This window comes from Phocoena sinus, chromosome 20 (genome assembly GCF_008692025.1).
Source record: "Phocoena sinus isolate mPhoSin1 chromosome 20, mPhoSin1.pri, whole genome shotgun sequence".
Lineage (NCBI taxonomy): Eukaryota > Metazoa > Chordata > Mammalia > Artiodactyla > Phocoenidae > Phocoena > Phocoena sinus.
This window is the reverse complement of record NC_045782.1, coordinates 34531580-34550321: the sequence shown is the minus strand read 5'-3', so window position 1 is coordinate 34550321 and position 18742 is coordinate 34531580. Positions and strand designations below refer to the sequence as shown.

At 57.0% G+C, this 18742-nt stretch overlaps 2 protein-coding genes across 6 annotated transcripts in view; one reads left to right on the top strand and one right to left on the bottom strand.

Annotated features, from left to right (window-relative positions):
• Positions 1–15149, top strand: part of PDK2 (pyruvate dehydrogenase kinase 2) — a 27682-nt gene extending 12533 nt beyond the window's left edge. For 2 of the 3 annotated variants that reach the window (XM_032617905.1, XM_032617907.1), the window contains 5 exons: positions 564–640; positions 731–829; positions 998–1105; positions 1771–1884; positions 2703–3793. In XM_032617905.1, coding sequence (XP_032473796.1) covers positions 564–640; positions 731–829; positions 998–1105; positions 1771–1884; positions 2703–2843 — 539 coding nt within the window. In that variant the 3' untranslated portion in view covers positions 2844–3793. Of the gene's footprint in view, positions 1–563; positions 641–730; positions 830–997; positions 1106–1770; positions 1885–2702; positions 3794–14698 lie in introns of those variants that run through there. The other variant, XM_032617906.1, reaches the window with a different exon arrangement.
• On the bottom strand, positions 4048–18742 carry SAMD14 (sterile alpha motif domain containing 14). 3 transcript variants are annotated; one of them, XM_032617902.1, is made up of 10 exons: positions 18180–18742; positions 14681–14735; positions 10072–10238; positions 9351–9639; positions 8539–8626; positions 8368–8442; positions 8102–8261; positions 6780–6899; positions 6537–6692; positions 4048–5706 (listed from the first exon to the last, which is right to left on the bottom strand). In XM_032617902.1, exons 2-10 carry the CDS (start codon positions 14721–14723, stop codon positions 5551–5553), a joined length of 1254 nt encoding a protein of 417 aa, XP_032473793.1. In that variant the 5' UTR covers positions 14724–14735; positions 18180–18742; the 3' UTR covers positions 4048–5550. The 3 variants fall into 3 exon arrangements, with proteins under 3 accessions (XP_032473793.1, XP_032473794.1, XP_032473795.1); XM_032617903.1 differs by lacking the exon at positions 18180–18742 and adding an exon at positions 15952–16079; XM_032617904.1 differs by lacking the exon at positions 14681–14735.

Here is an 18742-nt window from a genome sequence, read left to right as displayed (position 1 = left end):
GAAGTAAGATGCTTGTGTCAAAATCGCCTGGGCAGCCCCCTCCCCTCTCCTCTGGGTGAAAAGGCTCTACAGGGGATTCTGGTATCAAGGTGAATGCTAGTAGGCTACATTTAGGATAGACATATTATTTGGGTGGATGAATGATGGATAGATGGGTAGATAAACAGTGGATGAATGGAAGGATGGATCTGTACTTTGAATGAATGGATAGATGGGAAAGAGATGTTTGAACAGATGCATAGATCGAGGGACAATTGGATGGTTGGATGGACATTGAATGGGTAGATAGAGGAATGAATAGATACTGAATGGATATGACTATGAATGGGTGGATAATGGATGGCTGGCTGGACGGACAGACAGACACTGTATAATGGATGGATATTATACAGAGAGACAGATGGATGAATGGACACTGAATGAATGGCTAGATGGATGAACAAATGAGCAGATGGATGGACAGTGGTTGGTGGTTGAGTGCTGGGTGCTAGATGCTGGTGAATGAATGCTGAATGGTGACCTCTTGACAATCTCCTGATCTGTGGTTTGGACTTCCCTGGCAGCATCCGACTCCAAACAGCCAATTCACATGGTCTATGTCCCCTCCCACCTCTACCACATGCTTTTTGAACTCTTCAAGGTGAGGAGGCTGGGGGATGGTCCTTTGTGGGGGGTGGGAGTGGTGAGGTCTAGGTTGCTCTCACTGTGTCTTACCCCTTTTCCACCACAGAATGCCATGCGAGCGACTGTGGAAAGCCATGAATCCAGCCTCACTCTCCCACCTCTCAAGGTCATGGTGGCCTTGGGCGAGGAAGATCTTTCCATCAAAGTATGTGACCCTTGACTTTGGGGGCCAGAGAGCGGTGGTGTGGAGACTTCCCTCCTGCCAGGAGATGGGCTGAGGGAAGCCCCTGGGGGTGAGGAAGATCTGAGAAGGTCAGGTGGGGTGTGGAGAAAACTGAGGTCTGGAGACCCTGACGTGTCCCACGTCCCCCAGATGAGTGACCGAGGTGGGGGTGTTCCCTTGAGGAAGATTGAGCGACTCTTCAGCTACATGTACTCCACGGCCCCCACGCCTCAGCCCGGCACCGGGGGAACCCCACTGGTGAGATGGCTTCTCTCTGGCTCCCCCCACTGGCCTCCTGAAGGATGCCTGTTGGCCTTCGGGTCTCTTATCAAATTGTCATTCTTGCCCATCTCTCGCTTCCCTACCTCCCACGGTCCCTCCGTCCTTGTGTGGCCGTGTGTGAGTCTGAGTCTGGGCCTCCCTGCTCTTCCTGTCTCTCCCAGCCTGTACCTACCTACCTATCTGCGGGTGTCTTCTGTCACTGTTGCTCAACTCTCCCTTCCCCTCTCTCTCTCCACAAGTAACTACCTCTCTCTTGGAGTTGTTCAGCTTACCAACACCTCCCTGTCCGTTCCCAGCAGAGTAGGCAGAGCTGGGTGTGGGAAATTGAGACAGAGAGGTGCCCCGTGACCTGCCCAGACCCCTGGCTACCAGTCCCGAGCCCCTCTCCCTGCCCTGCTTACCGCTCCCCACCCGCCCCATGCTCCGCAGCCTTCCTCCCTCTGCCAGACCGATTTCCTTTATCCCACGGTCCCCACCTTGCCTCAGAGCTGTCCCTTTCTCATGTCCCCTCCCCACCCCAGTTCTGGGAGTCCCCATGCACGACCCCAGCTTGGCCCTCCTCACCCAGCACATCGGGTCCCTGCAGTTCCAGGAAGCCCAGGGCCAGTGTCTCATCACGCTCCCTTCTCACCCCCTTGCAGGCTGGCTTCGGGTATGGGCTCCCTATTTCCCGCCTGTATGCCAAGTACTTCCAGGGGGACCTGCAGCTCTTCTCCATGGAGGGCTTTGGGACCGACGCTGTCATCTATCTCAAGGTGAGTGCCCCTGCCTGCAGAGTCTGGCTCGGGGAGTTTGCTGATACGTCGGGCCTGTTATTAGGTTTCTTTTCCATCCCTCCAGTCTTTTTCTGATTCCAGACTGAGAATCGGAGCGAAGCTATAGTTCGCAGCCACCAGGCACTCCTAAGTTGGCAGGCAATTTCAGGGAGTCTGTGGTTTGCATGAGTAAGACCCTGTTCTGGGAACCCTTGACTTGCTAGACTCAGAAGGAAACAGTGGCGGGCAGCGGGGGGGTGCTTCCCTGGTGGCTCAGTGGTTGAGAGTCCGCCTGCCGATGCAGGGGACACGGGTTTGCACCCTGGTCCGGGAAGATCCCACATGCCACGGAGCGGCTGGGCCCGTGAGCCATGGCCGCTGAGCCTGCGCGTCCGGAGCCTGTGCTCCGCAACGGGAGAGGCCACAACAGTGAGAGGCCCGCGTACGGCAAAAAAAAAAAAAAAAAAAAAAAAAAGGAAGGAAAGGGGAGACCACAGAGAACTCCTGATTCAGCTCAGGGGGAGACTGAGGCCCAGAGCTGGTGACCTTGTTCCGGGTCACAGAGCCTAGCCTCCTTCCTGTCTCTCCCTGACCTTGAAGTGAACAGCCTTCTTGAATGGGCAGGGGCAAGCCACAGAAGGGACAGACCCTTTCACGGGTCTTTCCGGGTCAGTCATCTCAGCCAGTGTCTGGCACTTGGCTGGGCTAACATGTGGGCCACAGTCAGTGGCCACCAGAGCAAACCGGGGCAAGGCTGCTCTGCCGAGGAGTGGGCAAGGCGCAGGGAAGCAGGAGAGGCTGACCCTGATGCCGTTCAGGCCCTGTCCACGGACTCGGTGGAACGCCTGCCCGTCTACAACAAGTCAGCCTGGCGCCACTACCAGACCATCCAGGAGGCCGGTGATTGGTGTGTGCCCAGCACGGAGCCTAAGAACACGTCCACGTACCGTGTCAGCTAGAGGCCACCCCACTCATCTGCACCCAAGAGGATGGACTGCTGTCTCTGGATCCGGCCACCATGGTGACCCTCCCTGTCCCCACCCCAGGTTGGGGGAGGCTCTCCCTGATGACCAGCTTCTTGTCTCTGTGGAAATCGCTGCGGTGACCGGTCTGTGGTGGCCCCTAAGTGCCAATCTCAGTCCCTATGGAGACTCCTAGGTGATCTCCCTGGGTCCAGTCTCTGTGGGCAATGCCTGAGGATTGGGGGATGTCTCCACCCTGATAGGGTGTCCCAGAGATACACTTCCATGGCATTCTTTCTCTCTGAGCCCAGAGCTGCCACTTCTCTGCTGGGGGTCCTAGGTCCCCCTCACTGCCTTCCACAGCCCTGGCCTTCCAAGTGGACACCCCTGCTTGCCTTATTCCCTTGGCCCGTGCCGGTACCCTGGCCCTGGTCTGGTGTCAGTGTTAGGAAGGGGCCAGGTACCCGCCACATCTGGCATAGTGGGAGGGGACCCTTGGCTGGGGACCTGGTCCTACAGTCTCTTCCTCCACTCTGAGTTTAAGGTCAAAGTTAGGAGGGAGGGGTTTCTCACCTGGGGCTCACCCCTAAAGCCGAGGAACCTGGGAGGACCCAGAGCTGGGCCACCCAACCAAGCTGCTTGAAGCCTGCAGGTGGCCCCAGCAATGCTTCTGCCACCTCCCGAGCCCTTCCCCTGCATGTCCTCACGTGCACACACACCTGCCTGCCACACACGGTCCCCCACTGAGCTCCAGACCCCAATTCCCACTGTGCCCGCGTGTGCTTGGGGTGGCTTTCTCCCTAGAATGTGGTGTGTACATAGCTAGTTTTATAGCCCTGAATGCGCCCACCCTTTCCCTTAGCACACAGGGGGTTAAAGTTGTGTGCTCCTCCCAGTGGCTGTGACGGTGACAGTGACATCCACAGTAAAGAGGAGATCGAATGAGACTGCAGCCCCGCTGCTTTCCTGGGGGAGGGAGATCCTCACGTATAAACGCATACAGACTGCAGCCCCTGTGACCAACACGTGACGCGCTCGGGACACCTGATCCCAGCTCAGGACATGGTTCAGTGCGTGCCGAGTGTAACAGCGGCCACAGCTGTCCATTCAGAGCACTTGACGGTGCAGCACCCAGGGACAGGACTGTGGCCTCCCGCATTCGGGGCCCAGCCCAACCCCCCAGCTGGGGCAGACAGAAAGGTCACTGGCACATCATAAGTGTTTATTGAAATAAACTGAGTACCGCCTCCCCCTTCACATGCAGGTGGGCACCCAGATAACTCCTGATGGCTTCAAGGACCTGGGAGCTTTTCACCTTCCCCACTGGCCCCTCCTCTGGGCCCAGATGGTACTGATGCCCCCATATCTCAGTCCCCTCTCTGAAGCCCCTCTCCCGGCACAGATAGCAGAGAGGAGGAAAGGGCTGAGACCCAGGAATAGGGGTAGCCCTCAGGCCACAGCGCTTGGGCTGGAACGAGGGGAGTAGGCATGCGTCGGGTCCTGTCCACCGCTCCAAGCGGATGGGAGGAGGTGGAGGGAGGTCTCTAATCAGAGGCCACTGGCCTCACTGTTAACTCCGGCCAGTGCTCCAGAAGCTGGGCTAGCCGCTGGCCAGCACCGTAGCGGCACACTCCCTCCCTACAAGGACAGATGGCTTGCTCTGGGCTGCTGGGGTAGACTCCACCCCCACCCAGGGAGCTGGCCCCACCCCTCTCTGTGGCCCAGGAACCGGAGCCCGCACCGTCTGCCAGTTCTGGAACCCACTGAGGCCTCGCTAGGGACCAGGGCAGATGGGGGACGGCTGATGAACCTCTCCAATTTAGCCGCCTCCGGGGGCCCTCCCAGATTTTGCCTCTCTGCTTAGCTGGGATGAGGATTCACCAGTTCAGGACCATCTAGGCATTGGTAGGGGGTGTCTTCTGTGGCCACCAGCTCCCAAGTTTGCTCTGTCCTCAGGGAGGGCCCAGGTGGCCTCTGAGGGAGCAGCAGAAGTGGGCCCAGCTTGGGGAGTGGGTCAAAGACCAGGCTTTGGGCCTCAGGAGGGGCAGACCTGCAAGGGCATTATCTCAACACTGAGACCCATGGAACAGGGACAGGGAAAAGGAGGAGCTTTGCCTCCTCCCTTCCTTCTGAAGTCCTTGCAGAGATGATGTGGGGTAATCATGCCGCTTTCTCTGCCCTCCTGTTGAGGAGTGCAGACTGGGAGCCTACCTTGCATGCAACTTGCTGCCGGCCCACCAGCCTCCCTGCGGAGCAGAACAGGGCTCTCCTGACACACAGTCACCTGGGAGGGCTGGAAAGGAGCTGCTTTATCTACCTGCTCCTGCAGAGCTGCCCGGCCCACCTCTCTGAGCCCAGGGCTTCTGGTAGGTAAGCAGGCCTCCTAATTCACTGCTGGTCCCAGGACCACCATGGCCTGAGGGCAGAGGGTCAGAATGACTCAGGCACTTCCGGGCTCCCAGACTTGCTTCAGCCCCGGCTTCTCTGCCCATGATCTGCCACTTCCCCCAGGAACCCTGTGCCAGACGAGTCCTTGAAATGGGGTTTATTACTGGGTCCTCCCCCTGGGGTCTCCCTTTCTGAGGAATCTGGGTCCAGATAGAAGACAGGGTGAGAGGGCTGTTCCTCCTGAGAGCATGGGGCCAGGCCCCACTTCCCCGGGCGGCCTGTGCCCTCAGAGCCCAGCAGCTGCCCGCCCGTCTCCCTAGCTCCTCTTGGCCGTCTGCTCCCTGCGCCGGAGCTTCTCACGCTGCCGCGCAGCCTTCTCCTGGGCCTTGCGCTCCTTCTCAGCGGCCGCTGCCAGCTCCTTCAACTTCCGCTTCACTAGCGCCCGGTCATGTGAGTTGCTGAGCCCCAGGCTCTGGGGGAGGAATCCAAGGGTGAGGGGAAGAACCCCGGAGCCACCCAGGCCTGGCCAACCCAAGGCCCGGGTTCTCTGTGCCCCAGGTGTATTCTATCCGGAGCTCTTGCCAGCCCCTCAGCCTCCACCTCCCAGACTTGCTAATGGATCAGAACCCTCAGGGCAAGAATTTGGAATGGGAGTGACTGGGACAGATGACGGTAGAGGGTTGGCTCCCATATTCCTCCACTCAGGATTTCAGCCTTGGCATGACCCTGCCTGATCCCCCTGAGGCCCAGAGACGGGGAGCAAAATGTCCAAGGTCACACAGCTAGTCAGTAGCCAAGTCCCCTCTCCATCCCAGAGCCTTCCTGGGGGACTCTTCGCACCACCGCTTCCCCAAGCAGCTCAGCAGAGGGTGCACAACAGGCCAGAAGCCCCCAGTGTCAGAGAGACACCCCCTGCCACCGCCCCCCCCACCCCACCCCCACTCGTTCCCTCCCACAACCACCAGCCTCCAAGATTCTTAGTCTTGGAGACTAAGACTCCAAGAATCAGGTGAGATGACCAGGGGAGACTGATTAGAGCGAAGAGCCAGATAGGATAGTCCTCAAGGTCAGAGGTCAACCTGGAGACTTGGGCTGGAGCTTGAAGGTCAAACTGAGGAACTGGGCTGGAGTCAGACTGGGAACCCATACTAGAGAGCAACGATCGGGCCGGGGATCTTGCCTAGAGGTCAGAGGCCAGGGCGGTGGTCTTAAAGGGAGTGGAAAGGTCAGGATGAGGGGATCCTAATTCTTGAAGGTTGCCTCAGGCTCTGGCTGGGTCGTGGTCCTTCTCCTCTGACCCACCTTCAGTTTGCTTCCATCCAGCTGCAGTAGCTGCGGCCCATCCACCTGCCTCGCAGCAAACTCCGCGGCATACTGCTCCAGGTTGAGGCTGTGCAGCCACTGGCCCACCTGCTGACTGGTCCAGTGGTAGATGGTGGGGAGAGGTTCATCCAGAAACTGGGGCGGAGACCAAGGAGCGTGAGGGGGGAAGGCGTGGCCCGTGGCCCGCACCCCTGGCTGCGTCAGACGTCAGGGCCTGCTTACCTCATCCGAAGACTGGGACAGTGTGTGGTAGGGGTAGGAACACTTGCCCGCCTGCCGGGGACCGCTTGGAATCTTGGGGCTGCTGCTGGGGGGTGTGGAGTCATCGCTCAGAGTGGATTCCTAGACAGGAGGGGGGCAGGCCGCTGAGGAGAGAGCTCACCTCCAAGCGCAAGGCAGTCACCCCCAACCCTCCAGCCCCATCCAGAGGAAGCTGAAGCCCAGGGCTGAGCACCAGGAGTCGCTCAGGGCCCTCGTAGTGAACCAGGAGCTAGGCGGCCACCCAGGGCGCGGTGACTCGTGCGAGGCATCGCATCTGAGGCCTCTGGGAGGACGTGGGGCTAGAACTGAGCCAGGCGGAGTAGTTAGCAGGAATGGAGGAGGTCAGACTGGTGTCGCTTTCTAGACAGCTGACTGGGATTCCCTCGCGCTGGGTCGGACGTCTCTGCCTTGTGCCTCCCCAGCATGGCCTCTAGCACCCTGGCTCGTAAAAACCTGGTTAGATGTCTTTGTCCTCGCTGGACTGTGAGCTCTGTGAGGGCCTGGGCTGTGTCTGTTCACCAGGGCCCAGCACGAGGGAAGGAAGAAAGGGAGGGACCCCTTCTCCCCTGAATTTCCGGTTTTCTGATCTCCTCTGACCCGGCTGCATGTAAGGAACAGAATCACAGAACAGGCACAGGGCTGGGAGTCACAGCGCCTGGCCCCTAAATCCAACTGAGTCTGTAGGCACGTCCCTTCAGTCTGGGCTTGCATCTGCTCATCTGTACAATGGCGGTGAGTGTGTCTGCCTTCCCTACTTCACTGAGCCTTTCTGGGAGTAAAGCAGAAACATGCACTCGGAGCTTTGTAGACTGCGGAGTCCTGGTGAACGTAAACAGGTGCTCATCCTTGCTTCTGCTACTCGGTCTCACTTCTCCCACAGGGCTGTGTACCTTCTGAGCACTAGCTAGGTTGGGGTCCTGTTCATCTCTGCTTCCCCCAAGCATCACCACACCACACACGTAGCCCAGCTCCTAGGACAGGACATGGGGCCAGAACTGAGCCAGGCAGAAGAGCTAGCAGGGATAGAGGAGCCCTCAGGCCGGGTGTGTACTAGGGGACTGTGGAGGCAGCAATGAACGAATCAATGAAGGAGCCGCTCAGCATATAAACAAGTGAATGCCTGAACTCAGAAACTGGATGAATTAATGGATCACTGAATGGGTCCATGGACAGACAGATGGACCCCAGGAATGCCTGGATCCCAGCCCAAGCCAGGGTGAAGTATGTCTTCACGTCACCTGAGTCTGGGGGCCAGTATGGGAGCCAGAGGGCCACAGACTCACCTGAGAAGCTGACTTCTTAGGGCTGAAGCGCTCGTGTTTAGGGGAGCAGGCCGGGGAGGTGGTGCTGCCAGAACACGCCGAGCCCTTGCCACTGTCTGTGAACCAGGAAAAGGGCAGGAACGGGGAGCCCCCTGACCTGCCGGACCCCTCCACCGACTCCCTGTGGAGAGAGCGCCCTGCATGGGTGTGGGCACCAAGGCAAGGGCTGGGGCCCACAGGGAGCTGGGGGCAAAAGCTGTGGCTGAGGGGCTGTGGGTACCTCTTACCTGCTGCCCATGGACAGACGGTTGCTGCCCTTCTCCTTCCGGCTCTTGCTAGTGGATGCTCGGCGTAAGGTGACCCTGTGGGGGAGGGGGGGGCAAGGGGGAGTGGGACAGTGCCGCCCACTACGCTACCCCCATCCCCAAGCCTTCGTTCTCGGCCCCGCTTCCACTCACCCCAGGTCCAGGAACTTTCGGCGAGTCTTCTTATCCAGGCCAATGGTAGGGCTGGCGGGCTCAGGTGGGCTGGCATCCCGGCTGTCATCTTTTGTGGAAGAGAAGGAAGGAAATAGCCTGTGTGGTGGCTTGTCTGCCTCTTCCAGCTGCCAGTGAGGTGGTAGGAATTCTCTCGACTTAGAATCAGGCAACCCGGCTCTGGTGCCCTTCACTAGCTGTGTGACCTAGGACAAGTCGCTACCTTCTGAGCTTCCTGCATCTCAAATACGGGGATAATGACACTGCCTATTTCATGAGACCTAATAAGATGTTGACGAAAGCCTTATACAAACCATAAACCACGCTGAAAAAGTAGGGACCACTGCTGTTTACTGTTAATTTTATCTTGTCCAACTTGTAGCCAACCTTCTAATCTTGGCTCACATGTCACTTCCTCAGAGAAGCCTTCCAGGATGCTCCCAACTGCTCCCAGGATGCTTTCACGCTGATATATGCTCTCCCGCCCCGCGCACTGTTTTCTCACATAGCACTTAATACACCTTGTAACTATACGTTTAATCAATGGATGATTTGGTTGCTTCTCCTCGAACCTATAAGCCCCGTGAGGACGAGAACTGCATCTGCTTGCTCTTCTGTGTGTGTCAGTGCCCAGCAGTGCCTGGCACATATTGAGGCGCTCGGGAAATGAGTGAAAGAACCGTGGTCTTTATTCCCCACCTGCCCCAGCCACCCTGCCCCTCGGATCCCGCCACGCACTTCGGCGCCCAAGGGACCTCTTGCCAGCAGGGGGCGCCGCGCCGACCGCCGCTCACCTTCGCTGTGCGGCTCGGCGCGGGGATGGCGGCGCACGAAGCTGGGCGAGCTGTCGGACGAGGGCGCGGAGCGCGGCGGCGAGCAGGAGGCGGCGGCCAGGCCCTCGTGCGAGGCGGCGTTGTGCAGGGGCCTGTAGCGTGCGAGCGGCGAGGGCGGCGGCTCGTCCTCGTCCAGGCTGCGCCGCAACCCCGGGGGCTCCAGGCAGAAGGAGCTCCCGGCTGGGGACCCCGGGCCCGAGTGCAGAGGTGAGCGCAGCCGGTGCAGGGGGCTCCCGCAGCCATCGGTCACCTGGGGAAGGGGCAGCCGCTCACCGCCAACCCTCCTCCCCTCTTCCCGGAGGGGAGCCCGGGCTCCTAGGTCCTTCCGGGACTTGGAGGGAGGGTTTCCTCGTGCCTTGGGCCGAGAGGTGGCTGGGCAGCGAGAGGTGGGAAATGGGACTTCCGGTCACATAGGCTGGGGCTGGATCCCGCCTCCTTCACTTACTAACTGTGTGACTTTGTTAGTGAACCTCTCAGAGCCTCAATTTCCTCGTCTGGAAGATGGGGATAATACCTTCCTTGAAAGGATGAGGTGAGCCAGAATTGAACTGCAGCTAGTATCTGTTAGCCTTATTATGTCAGAAGTCTAGGGGTGTGGTTTCCCTGGAAGAGTGGTTTGGAGGGATCATCCAGGAGCAAGAAGGGTGGGTGGGGTATGTGCGATTGGGTGGATTGCCCCAACCTTGCCTGCGGGCCCATCGGAGCCTTCACCATCCTCCGCAGAGCTGGCACTGTCCCGAAGCCTCGAGCGGGAGGGCCTGTGTCTCCGGCCCTTGGCCAGTAGTTGGGCTCGGGCCTTGTGTAAACTGCTGTCCAGTCTGACGGTCTCTGGCACAGCCAAGTCCAGGTCTGCAAACCGGGGAAGAGGGGCAGAGACCAGACACATGAGGACAGCAATCCCGGAGGCCCACCTCAAGTGGCCACCTGTACTCACACCCAGGCATTCAACAAACGTCTCCAAGCGCAGGGCACTGATAGTCCTATGAGATGGAGAGCTGGGTCTTTCACAGTCTCGCAGGGAGCTGGACATATCAGCTCATACAGTGTGTGATGGAACCTCTCAAAGGCACAGAGGACAGGATGGCTCTGTTTGGATGGGTTGGAGGAGGAAACACCAAAGCTGGGTCTTAAGGTCTGGATGGGAGTTTACAAGAGAGGAGGTTGGCAAAACTAGTATATGCAATGCTGGGAGGAAGGGAAGCTGGGGGCGGGCACCTCCAGGGCAATGGGAGGGCAGGTTTGTGGAGGGAAGGACTGGAGGATGAGGCCGGAGAGAGCATGGTTGTAACTGCTACCACTGAAGAAGTGCCAACTACACGCCAGAACATACATACAACACCTTGTCTACCTAGAACAACCCGCAGGCTAGGGACAGCTGTTACGGACATTTCACAGCTAAGCAAACTGAGGATCAGAGAGGTTAGGTCTCTTGACTGAGGCCAGCAGCTAGCAATGGTCTGGGATTTGAGCCTGGCTAGTCTAGCTCCAGAGATTGGCCCTGCCGGGGACACCGGCTTGCTGTGCCATGCTCAAGGTCACACTCAGAGACAGCACTGCTGAGCATCTAGAGGGCTCACAGTTAACTGGAGCAGAGGGACCCCCAAAAGCCAGCGGCGGTGGCAGAGAGGAAAGCCTACAGATCCCTGAAGCCTGTCTCTCCCGTCCTGGGGTTCATGGCCCAGGGCTAGGTCCTGGGTGAGGACATGGCGGAAGAGTAGGCAAACCCAACAGATTATGCGTAGACCCTCCTGCTCCAAGTTTCACTTTCCATTTGCTCCACCAGAGAACGCAGCCTTCACTCTGCAGTGACCCTGAGCTTCTCCAGGCAGAGAAGGTTCTTCCCAGACCTCGGCATGGGTTAAGACCTTTCTTCACCACTCCACCCCTCATGATCTCAGGGACCCCCTCCCATCACTCAAGGCCCTGCCTTGCCTGCTCCTCTTTCCCTTGTCTGCAGACGCCCCCTAAGCCACCCCAGTGGCTGAACTACTACCTATACCTATTTCCAACTCTGACCCCTCCCCTGAATTCCAAGTCTGGGCACCTCAGCACCTGCCAGGGAACTTACCATGTCAGAATCACCCAGGGACCTCAAACTCAACCCATCAAACGAACCCACCACCTTGCCTCAAACTGGTTCTCTGTCCCTGGCTCACTGAAAGGCCCCACTGTCCACCCAGTCACTCCTCTCAGACCCAGTTGGTAATTCATGTGTCCAGCTGCCTACTTGACACCTCCACTTGGATGTCCAATGGGCATCTTCAACGTATATGTCACAATTGGACTCCTGACCTCCCTACCCCCTAAGCTGCCCGGTCTGCCCAGCTCAGTGAATGGCGTCTCCATCCTTGCAGCTTCTCAGGCCAAACCCCTGGAGTCACCCGTGATTCCTCCCTCTCCCTCTCAGCCTGCAAACTGATCCATCCACAATTCCTGTTAGCTCTACTTTGGAAATATATCTAGACATGCTGAAATATTTATGGTGAAATGACATGATGTTTTGGGTTAGGTTCAAAATAATCCAGGAGACTAGGAGTGGAGAGTGGAAGGGGATGTAGATGAAACAAGACTGTCCATGAGTTGATGATGGTTGAGGTTGAGAGATGAGTACGTAAGCGTATGATGGGGTACATTGTGCTAGTCTCTCTACTTTTGACTTCCCACAGTAAAATATTGTGTATATGTGTCTGTATATACACGCACTTACATACATGTATACATGTGGGGAGAAGGAGGAGGGGAGAGGAAAGGAGAGGGAGAACACACAGCATTCCTGGTCTAGGTCACTACTACCTCTTGCCTCCATTATTACAGATCATCCCGGCTGGTCTTCCCTCCTCCTCCCTTTCCCATTTACGGTCTGATTTCAACCCAGCAGCCAGAGTGATCCTGATAAAACATGTCAGCCCAGGTCACGCCTCCCTCCGCTCAGAACCCTCCAGTGACTTCCATCTCTCACAGAGTAAGAAGCCGAGTTCTTAGCACGGCCTCCAGACGCAGGCAGCTCAGCGACTCTCTCCCTCTTCTTCCCTCTGCTCCAGCCACCCTGGCCTCCTGGCTCTTCCTTACACCAGCTATCCTGCACCTCAGGGCCTTTGCACTTCCTCTTCCCTTTCCTGCAAGGCTCTTGCCACAGATCTCTGCACAGTTCTCTCTCTCACCTCCTTCAAGTCTCTGCTTAAATGCTTTCTCTCACTGAGAGACCACCCAATTTAGAATAACCCCCCAAACCCCCACTGCTAAATTTTTTCCTATATCATTTGTCATTCTCTGGCATACCATATATTTTACTAATTTAGTTTATTGTCTCTCTCCACCCATTAAAACGTCAGCTCCTAAACGTCATTTGTACTAACACAGGCATAGAATAGTGTGTGTGTGACGTGTGTGAGACAGTGAATGTGTATATGAGTGTTCTAAGTGTTTTACAGTTACTAGCTCGTTTAAACCTCCCCACAACCCAAGGAGGAAGCGACTCCAAGAATCCCCAGGGCAGCCTTAATTTGCCTGAGGGTATAGGGCTGGTGAAGAGCAGGCCAGGGTTATAGGCCTTCGGGCTCCAGCGGCTCAGTGTGTAACTACCAAGCCCTCTCTACGTCCTCTGAGGCAGAGATGGGAGTGACTTGTGAGTCCAACCCCTCACTTTACAGGCCCTTACTTTCCTTGGAGAGGAAAGTTTGGCCCAGGGTGCAGAGGGAGTTAAGGACAGTAGGCAGGGCTCCTGGAAGGGAGCTCATGAGCCTCCTCGACCAGTCCAGCGCGCAGCTGGTGTCCAGCCGCCCTGGGCCATGGAGAAGGGCTCTCTGCACCTGAATCTGGGCCACATCAAAACCATGGTCATCTTACCGTGGAGGGTCTAGGGAGCAAAGGAACTCCTAAGGGGCTTGGGGCTTTTTGAGGCAAGGTGGGGCCAGCCTCTCCTCTGGTCCCTTACTCTACCAGGCCCTCATCACCTTGTCCATCCCTCCCACCATCTTGCTCTCCCTCTCCCTCACTCCCTGGGAGTTAGCCCGGCCCTGGGCAGTGGGAAGTCATGAATATTTCATCGCCTTTCTCTTCAGGAAAGCCGCCAGGCAGGCAGCTACCTCAGCAGGTCAGGGAGAAGGAAAACAGGAAGGGTGGGGGGTGGGGGAGCGGAGGCCAAAAAGCCCAAGGAACGGGGAGCTCGCCTCTGCCAGGCCAGGGGTCAGGCTGGGCCTGCGTGGGGATGGAGAGACTCAGAGTCTGAGGCCCAGAGACAGTTCGAGGCTGGGGGCGTCCCCGAGGCAAAGCCTGCATGCACAGGCCCCAGGGAGGCCAGGCCGGGAAGCAGTTCCCCAGGAGCCAGGAGGCAGCAGTTCCGGCGGGCGGCGTTGGCATTGCCAGGGCCTGTGGCAGCCGCAGGGGAGAGAGAGGTGAGCGGGGAAGTGGGAGGAGGAGAGGGCAAGGAAGGTAGAGATGAGAGGCAGGGGTGGAGAAACCGGAGGCCCTGTGGCATTCCACAGCTAGGAACCCCTCCCAGCTGAGAGTCCTGAGGGCTGCATACGCCAGCTTTCTGCCTCCACGGCGCCCTCCACGTTCCTCCACCGAACCCAGCTGGTAAACAGCCTTTCCACCCCAGTGCATGCTGGGAACTGTGCCCCGTCAGTGGTCTTTCTCTAATCCACACAATAGAAAGGCTGCAGGGGGTAAATGATGGGGTGGGGGCGTGTCCATGCACCCCAGTGAGAACACAGGGGGGTCGGTCTGGGGGTGTAGATGCTGAGTGTGTGTTATGCATTTTTGATTTCCCTGCACATCCATGCAGATGAGGTCCCTTATTTATGCAGCTCGGAGGTAACCTGTGTCACCTGCGCTGGGGAATACTGGTGTACATACAGCACAGTGGCTGCCAGCAGGGAGTTAGGCAGTCTGGAGTTTTAGTCCCAGCTCTGCCACTAACTTGCAGTGTGATCTTTAAAGCAAGTCACTTCTGTGCTCCGTGTCCTGGGCTTAGGACAGGTGGGCACGTTCCTTAGCCTTGTTGTGAGGGTTAAATGATGCGGTGCATGTGAAATGGGAGTGCTAGCCTAGCACCTGGCATGAGACAAGCGCTTGATAAATGGGGACCCTTATTATCATCGTTGTTGTAATTGGATATCTACTCAGATAATGGTGACAAAAAATCAGGCTGTAGAGCCAAAATACACACACACACACACACACACACACACACACACACACACACACACACACAGACACTGAAGTTACCAGGACTCCTCTTCCCCAAGGCCCGATAGCCTTGGCTAGAGATAGAGCCAAACAGAACTTACCGAAAACCTCATCCGCAGGTTCTCGGAGCTTTGAAGAAGCCATGACTCAAGAGAGCTGGGAGGACAAGAGGAGAAAGAGGAAAAAAAAAGACCATGGATAAGAGGTTCAGGTTGGTGCAGGCAAGGGAGCTGCCAATGGCTACCTGCTCCTAGCCTTCTGGCCCTCACCTCTCCTTACAACTCTTTCTCTGGCCCCTGAAAGAGAAATCATCTGAACCACAGCCCAGATTGTTGGGGCGGGCAGGAGGTAGAAGCAAGTCCAGGGTATCGACACAGGCCGTCCTGCAGCCCTGGTCCAAGCTGATTTGCTGAGTGCCTCCACACGGGTCACTGAACTTCTCTCCCCGTCACTGTCTTGGGCCCTTCCGTCATTAGCATTCCCTAAAAGCTTTTAATCATCAAAAGCTGTCCAATATCGAATCTGGGAGAAATCTTGGAGACTATTAAATCCAATCCTCTCATTCTACAAATAAAGAGACAGGAGAATGACTGATCTAAGATCGCATAAGTTAATGGCAAGATCAAAATGAGAACCCAGGTTCTTCCACCCACCCACCTACTTACGTCCCTACTTATCCATGCATCTACTTGCCTATTCACCGTCCACCCATTCACCCATCCATCATCTGTCCAAACATCTATCTTTCCAGCCACCCATCCATCCACCATCCGCCCCGTCCAACCATCCACCCATTTTTACATCCGTCAATGTATACCATCCACCCATCCATCTTCCCATCCATCACCCAGTCCTGCCTCCCCCAACTCTCACCACCCGTCTTCCTGAACATGAGCTGTTCAGGAAGCTGGCATCATCAACAGGGCCACTGTTCTTGACAGAGTCACAGTTCTCACAGTTCAAGACAGACTCACAGATGCAGAAGGATATAAAGAGTACCCATAGCAGGACAGCGTAGAGCTAAATCTCTGTGATGCATCAAATATGTTCCGGGAAGAAATATGGATGGATGGGGGTTTGGTTTTGTTTGTGGGAAGTAAGAAAGGAAGGGCAGGTGGGAAAGCAGGATATACGTAGCCGGAACAATTTGGGCAGGCTTCCTAGCAGATGTAGGATTGCAGCATCCCTAAACCAAAGCCTGGGTGTCAGAGAAGCAGGGGAATACCAGATGAGGGGAGAAGGAGGAAGCTCAGGGCCAGGGCCATGCTGCATGCCTGGGACGTGATCTCCAATTACTTCTAACACTCAGGTCCCCATGAGAAGGGCAGAGCACTGCATTAGACCACGCATTTGACAGGTGTAGGAAAGCTACCTCATGCCTGCTTGGTCTTTTCCGATTCTCCTCTTCTGTTATTACATAGATTCATCTCACTGTGAACTGTCCAGGCTTGGGATTCTTAGTATCCCCACTTTACAGATGGGAAAACTGAGATGCAGGAGATAAGAGGCAGAACTCGACCATGACCACAGGCTCCTGCCCCTCAGCTCTATCCTGAGTGGTGATCTGCAGTTTTGGAACCTGCTCATGAGGAAAGAACACTGCTGGGAGAAGGGACAGGGGTAGAGGTAAGGGAGCTGATCCATACTCGCTAGGACCGGATACGCTTCAAAGCTACCTCCACCCCAGGCTCTGTGGATGCTTGGGGCTGCAAGCAGGAAATGAGGTATGAGAAGGAGCCAGGGATGTGGGCCCTCCAGGAACCCTCCTGCCACTCTTCAACCCTGGGTGCTAGCAACAGAGAAGTTCTAGAACCTCTCTTCCTGTCCTGAAGGGGTAGATGGGAAGAGAGGCTGCCCCTAAGAATGAACTAAATTCCCTCCTTCAATCGCAAAGCTCATCTGACCAGGACCTAGCTGCCACCTCCTCCAGAAAACTGTCCTAGATAGCCCTCACTCCTCTCATTTGTCTATATAATTTCTAAATCCACTCTTCCCCACTACTAGGAAATGAGTAATTTTTCATGCTTCATTGATTCCCTAACTGGGTCATATCTCTGCCACATCAGATGGGAGCTCCTGAGGAGAAGGGGCAGTATTCCCCATCAGAAGAGGGAATCTCTGAAGATAAGAACTGCCTCTCCCATCAGAATGGAGGTTCCCTGAGGGTGCTTCGTCTCTTAGACCACCTGAGAATGGAGAGCCCATGTGCTCTTTATTCAAGGTCCCAGTTTAGGGTGGAGACCCTCTTGTGGATGCCATCCTCTTTCAGGTACGCTCTGGGGTGGGCTGGGGCCTCCAGCTCACATCAGCGCCGAATGAATTCTGATTCAGCACAAACCGCTTTCTTCAACAACTAACTCCCTGGGGTGTGTAGGGGGGACCCTCCCTACGCTGTCCCTTGGGGGACTCTGGGAAGCATGACATCAGAATGTCACCAGGCTCTTCCCACCCCCCCTTCTAACACTGAACCTTGGAAAATTAGACATCCCCCCCATTTACACTCCTACAACATTACACTCCTACACACCCACCCACACACACACACACCCACGCCACACTCATACATGCACATCCAAACCAGGTAACCACTACAAGGTGGAAATGAACCTGTTCTCTGGATGCAGTCTGGGCTCTGACTCTACCAGGCCACTCCTTCCTCCCAAAACTTCCCAATTCCCGGAGGAAGAACACCAATAACTTTTGAGCCTTCCCTGTGAGAAAGGGAGGCGGTGAACTCTAAGTTTCCTGGGACCCAGGGAAAGGAGAAAGACAAAGAAAGGGTGCACAAGCCCTGGAGAGGAAATGGGGAGCAGGACAGAGACAAGTTGGTGGAGAGTCAGTCTACAGAGCTGCAGAGAAGAGGAAGAAAGAGCAAGAAGGAGATGAGCCTGAGAGCGGCGGCGGCAGCGGGGCCAGGGGAAGAAGCAGTAGAGAGAGACAGGGCTCCAGCAGCCCTGAGTGAGGCCCAGGGGAGGGGTGCAGAAGGGCAGAATCGGCTGCCAGGAGGGAGGCGGCCCTCAGTGGGGAAGGAAAGAGGAAAGGGGCCCTGGAAGAGGAGAAGGAGCCCAAGAAAGAAGTGCAACTGGGGAGGGATGGTTGGGAGAGGAGGCTGGGGCAGAGGGAGGCAGTGTGGAGCTAGAGAAAGGGGTGACCCCCTCCCATAAGGCCCAAGCTCGGGGCATCCAGCAAGCACCGCTGGAGATGAGGTGGGGTGGAGGACAGGGCACCTTCTGCGCTCTCGGGGCCCCTATCGCCCAATCAGAGCCAAGTGGCTAGTTCTGTCCGATCCATTAGTCCAACTCCGCACCAGGCAAGAAGGGGTTAAGCTCTCCCCCCTCCCCCAACACCAGTTTTTTAAAAAAATTAATCTCTCCGGACCTCGGGCAGAGGGAGAGGATTAGGGACACAAATCCTATCTCCACCCATCTCCTAACGGCCCAGAACCCTAGCTCTGTGCGGGCCGCCCTAGGGACAGGGGAAGAAAGGTCCTTGTCTCTTCGCCCTATCCAACCCCACTCGGGTTCCCACCGCAAGCCGGAGACCCCCCCCCAGCTCCGCTTCCCCGTCCAACTTGGGGCTCTTGGGGTCCCAATACCTCACCTCCAGCATCTGTCATCTTCAGCGTCCGGCGCCTCAGAAACCCCTCAGGCCCATGGTGTTTGGGGCTGGGGCCAGGCGGGAGAGGGGCGGGGGACAGTCACCCCGGCCTCGGGGGGCTCCGGGCTGGCTCCATCCGCTCCATCCCGGGAGTAGGGGTAGGGGTCAGCGAGGGGGGTCTTGGAGCCGGAGGGAATGTGCGGGTGGGGGTGGGGGAGTTCGGAGAGAGAAGGAGAAGCTTTGCAGGAAGCAGGAGGCACGGCGGGAGGGGCTGGACCAGGAGACCTGACGGGAGGATGCTCCGTGCGTGTGTGTGCGAGTGTGTGTGTGTGTGTGTGTGTGTGTGAGAGAGAGAGAGAGAGCGAGGAGAGGAGAGGAGCGGAGAGGAGACGAGAGGAGAGGAGAGAAGAGAGAGGGAGGGAGAGAGAGAGAGAGAAACCGTCTCCCCGCCCCGCCCGGCTGGACGCGGGGTCCCCCGCCTGGCAGGCGGATACTCTTAGCGTCGTGTCAACGGGGATCCGCGGGGGGTCCCCAGGGAAGGGGCGATGAGGGGGCGCGTGGCGGGG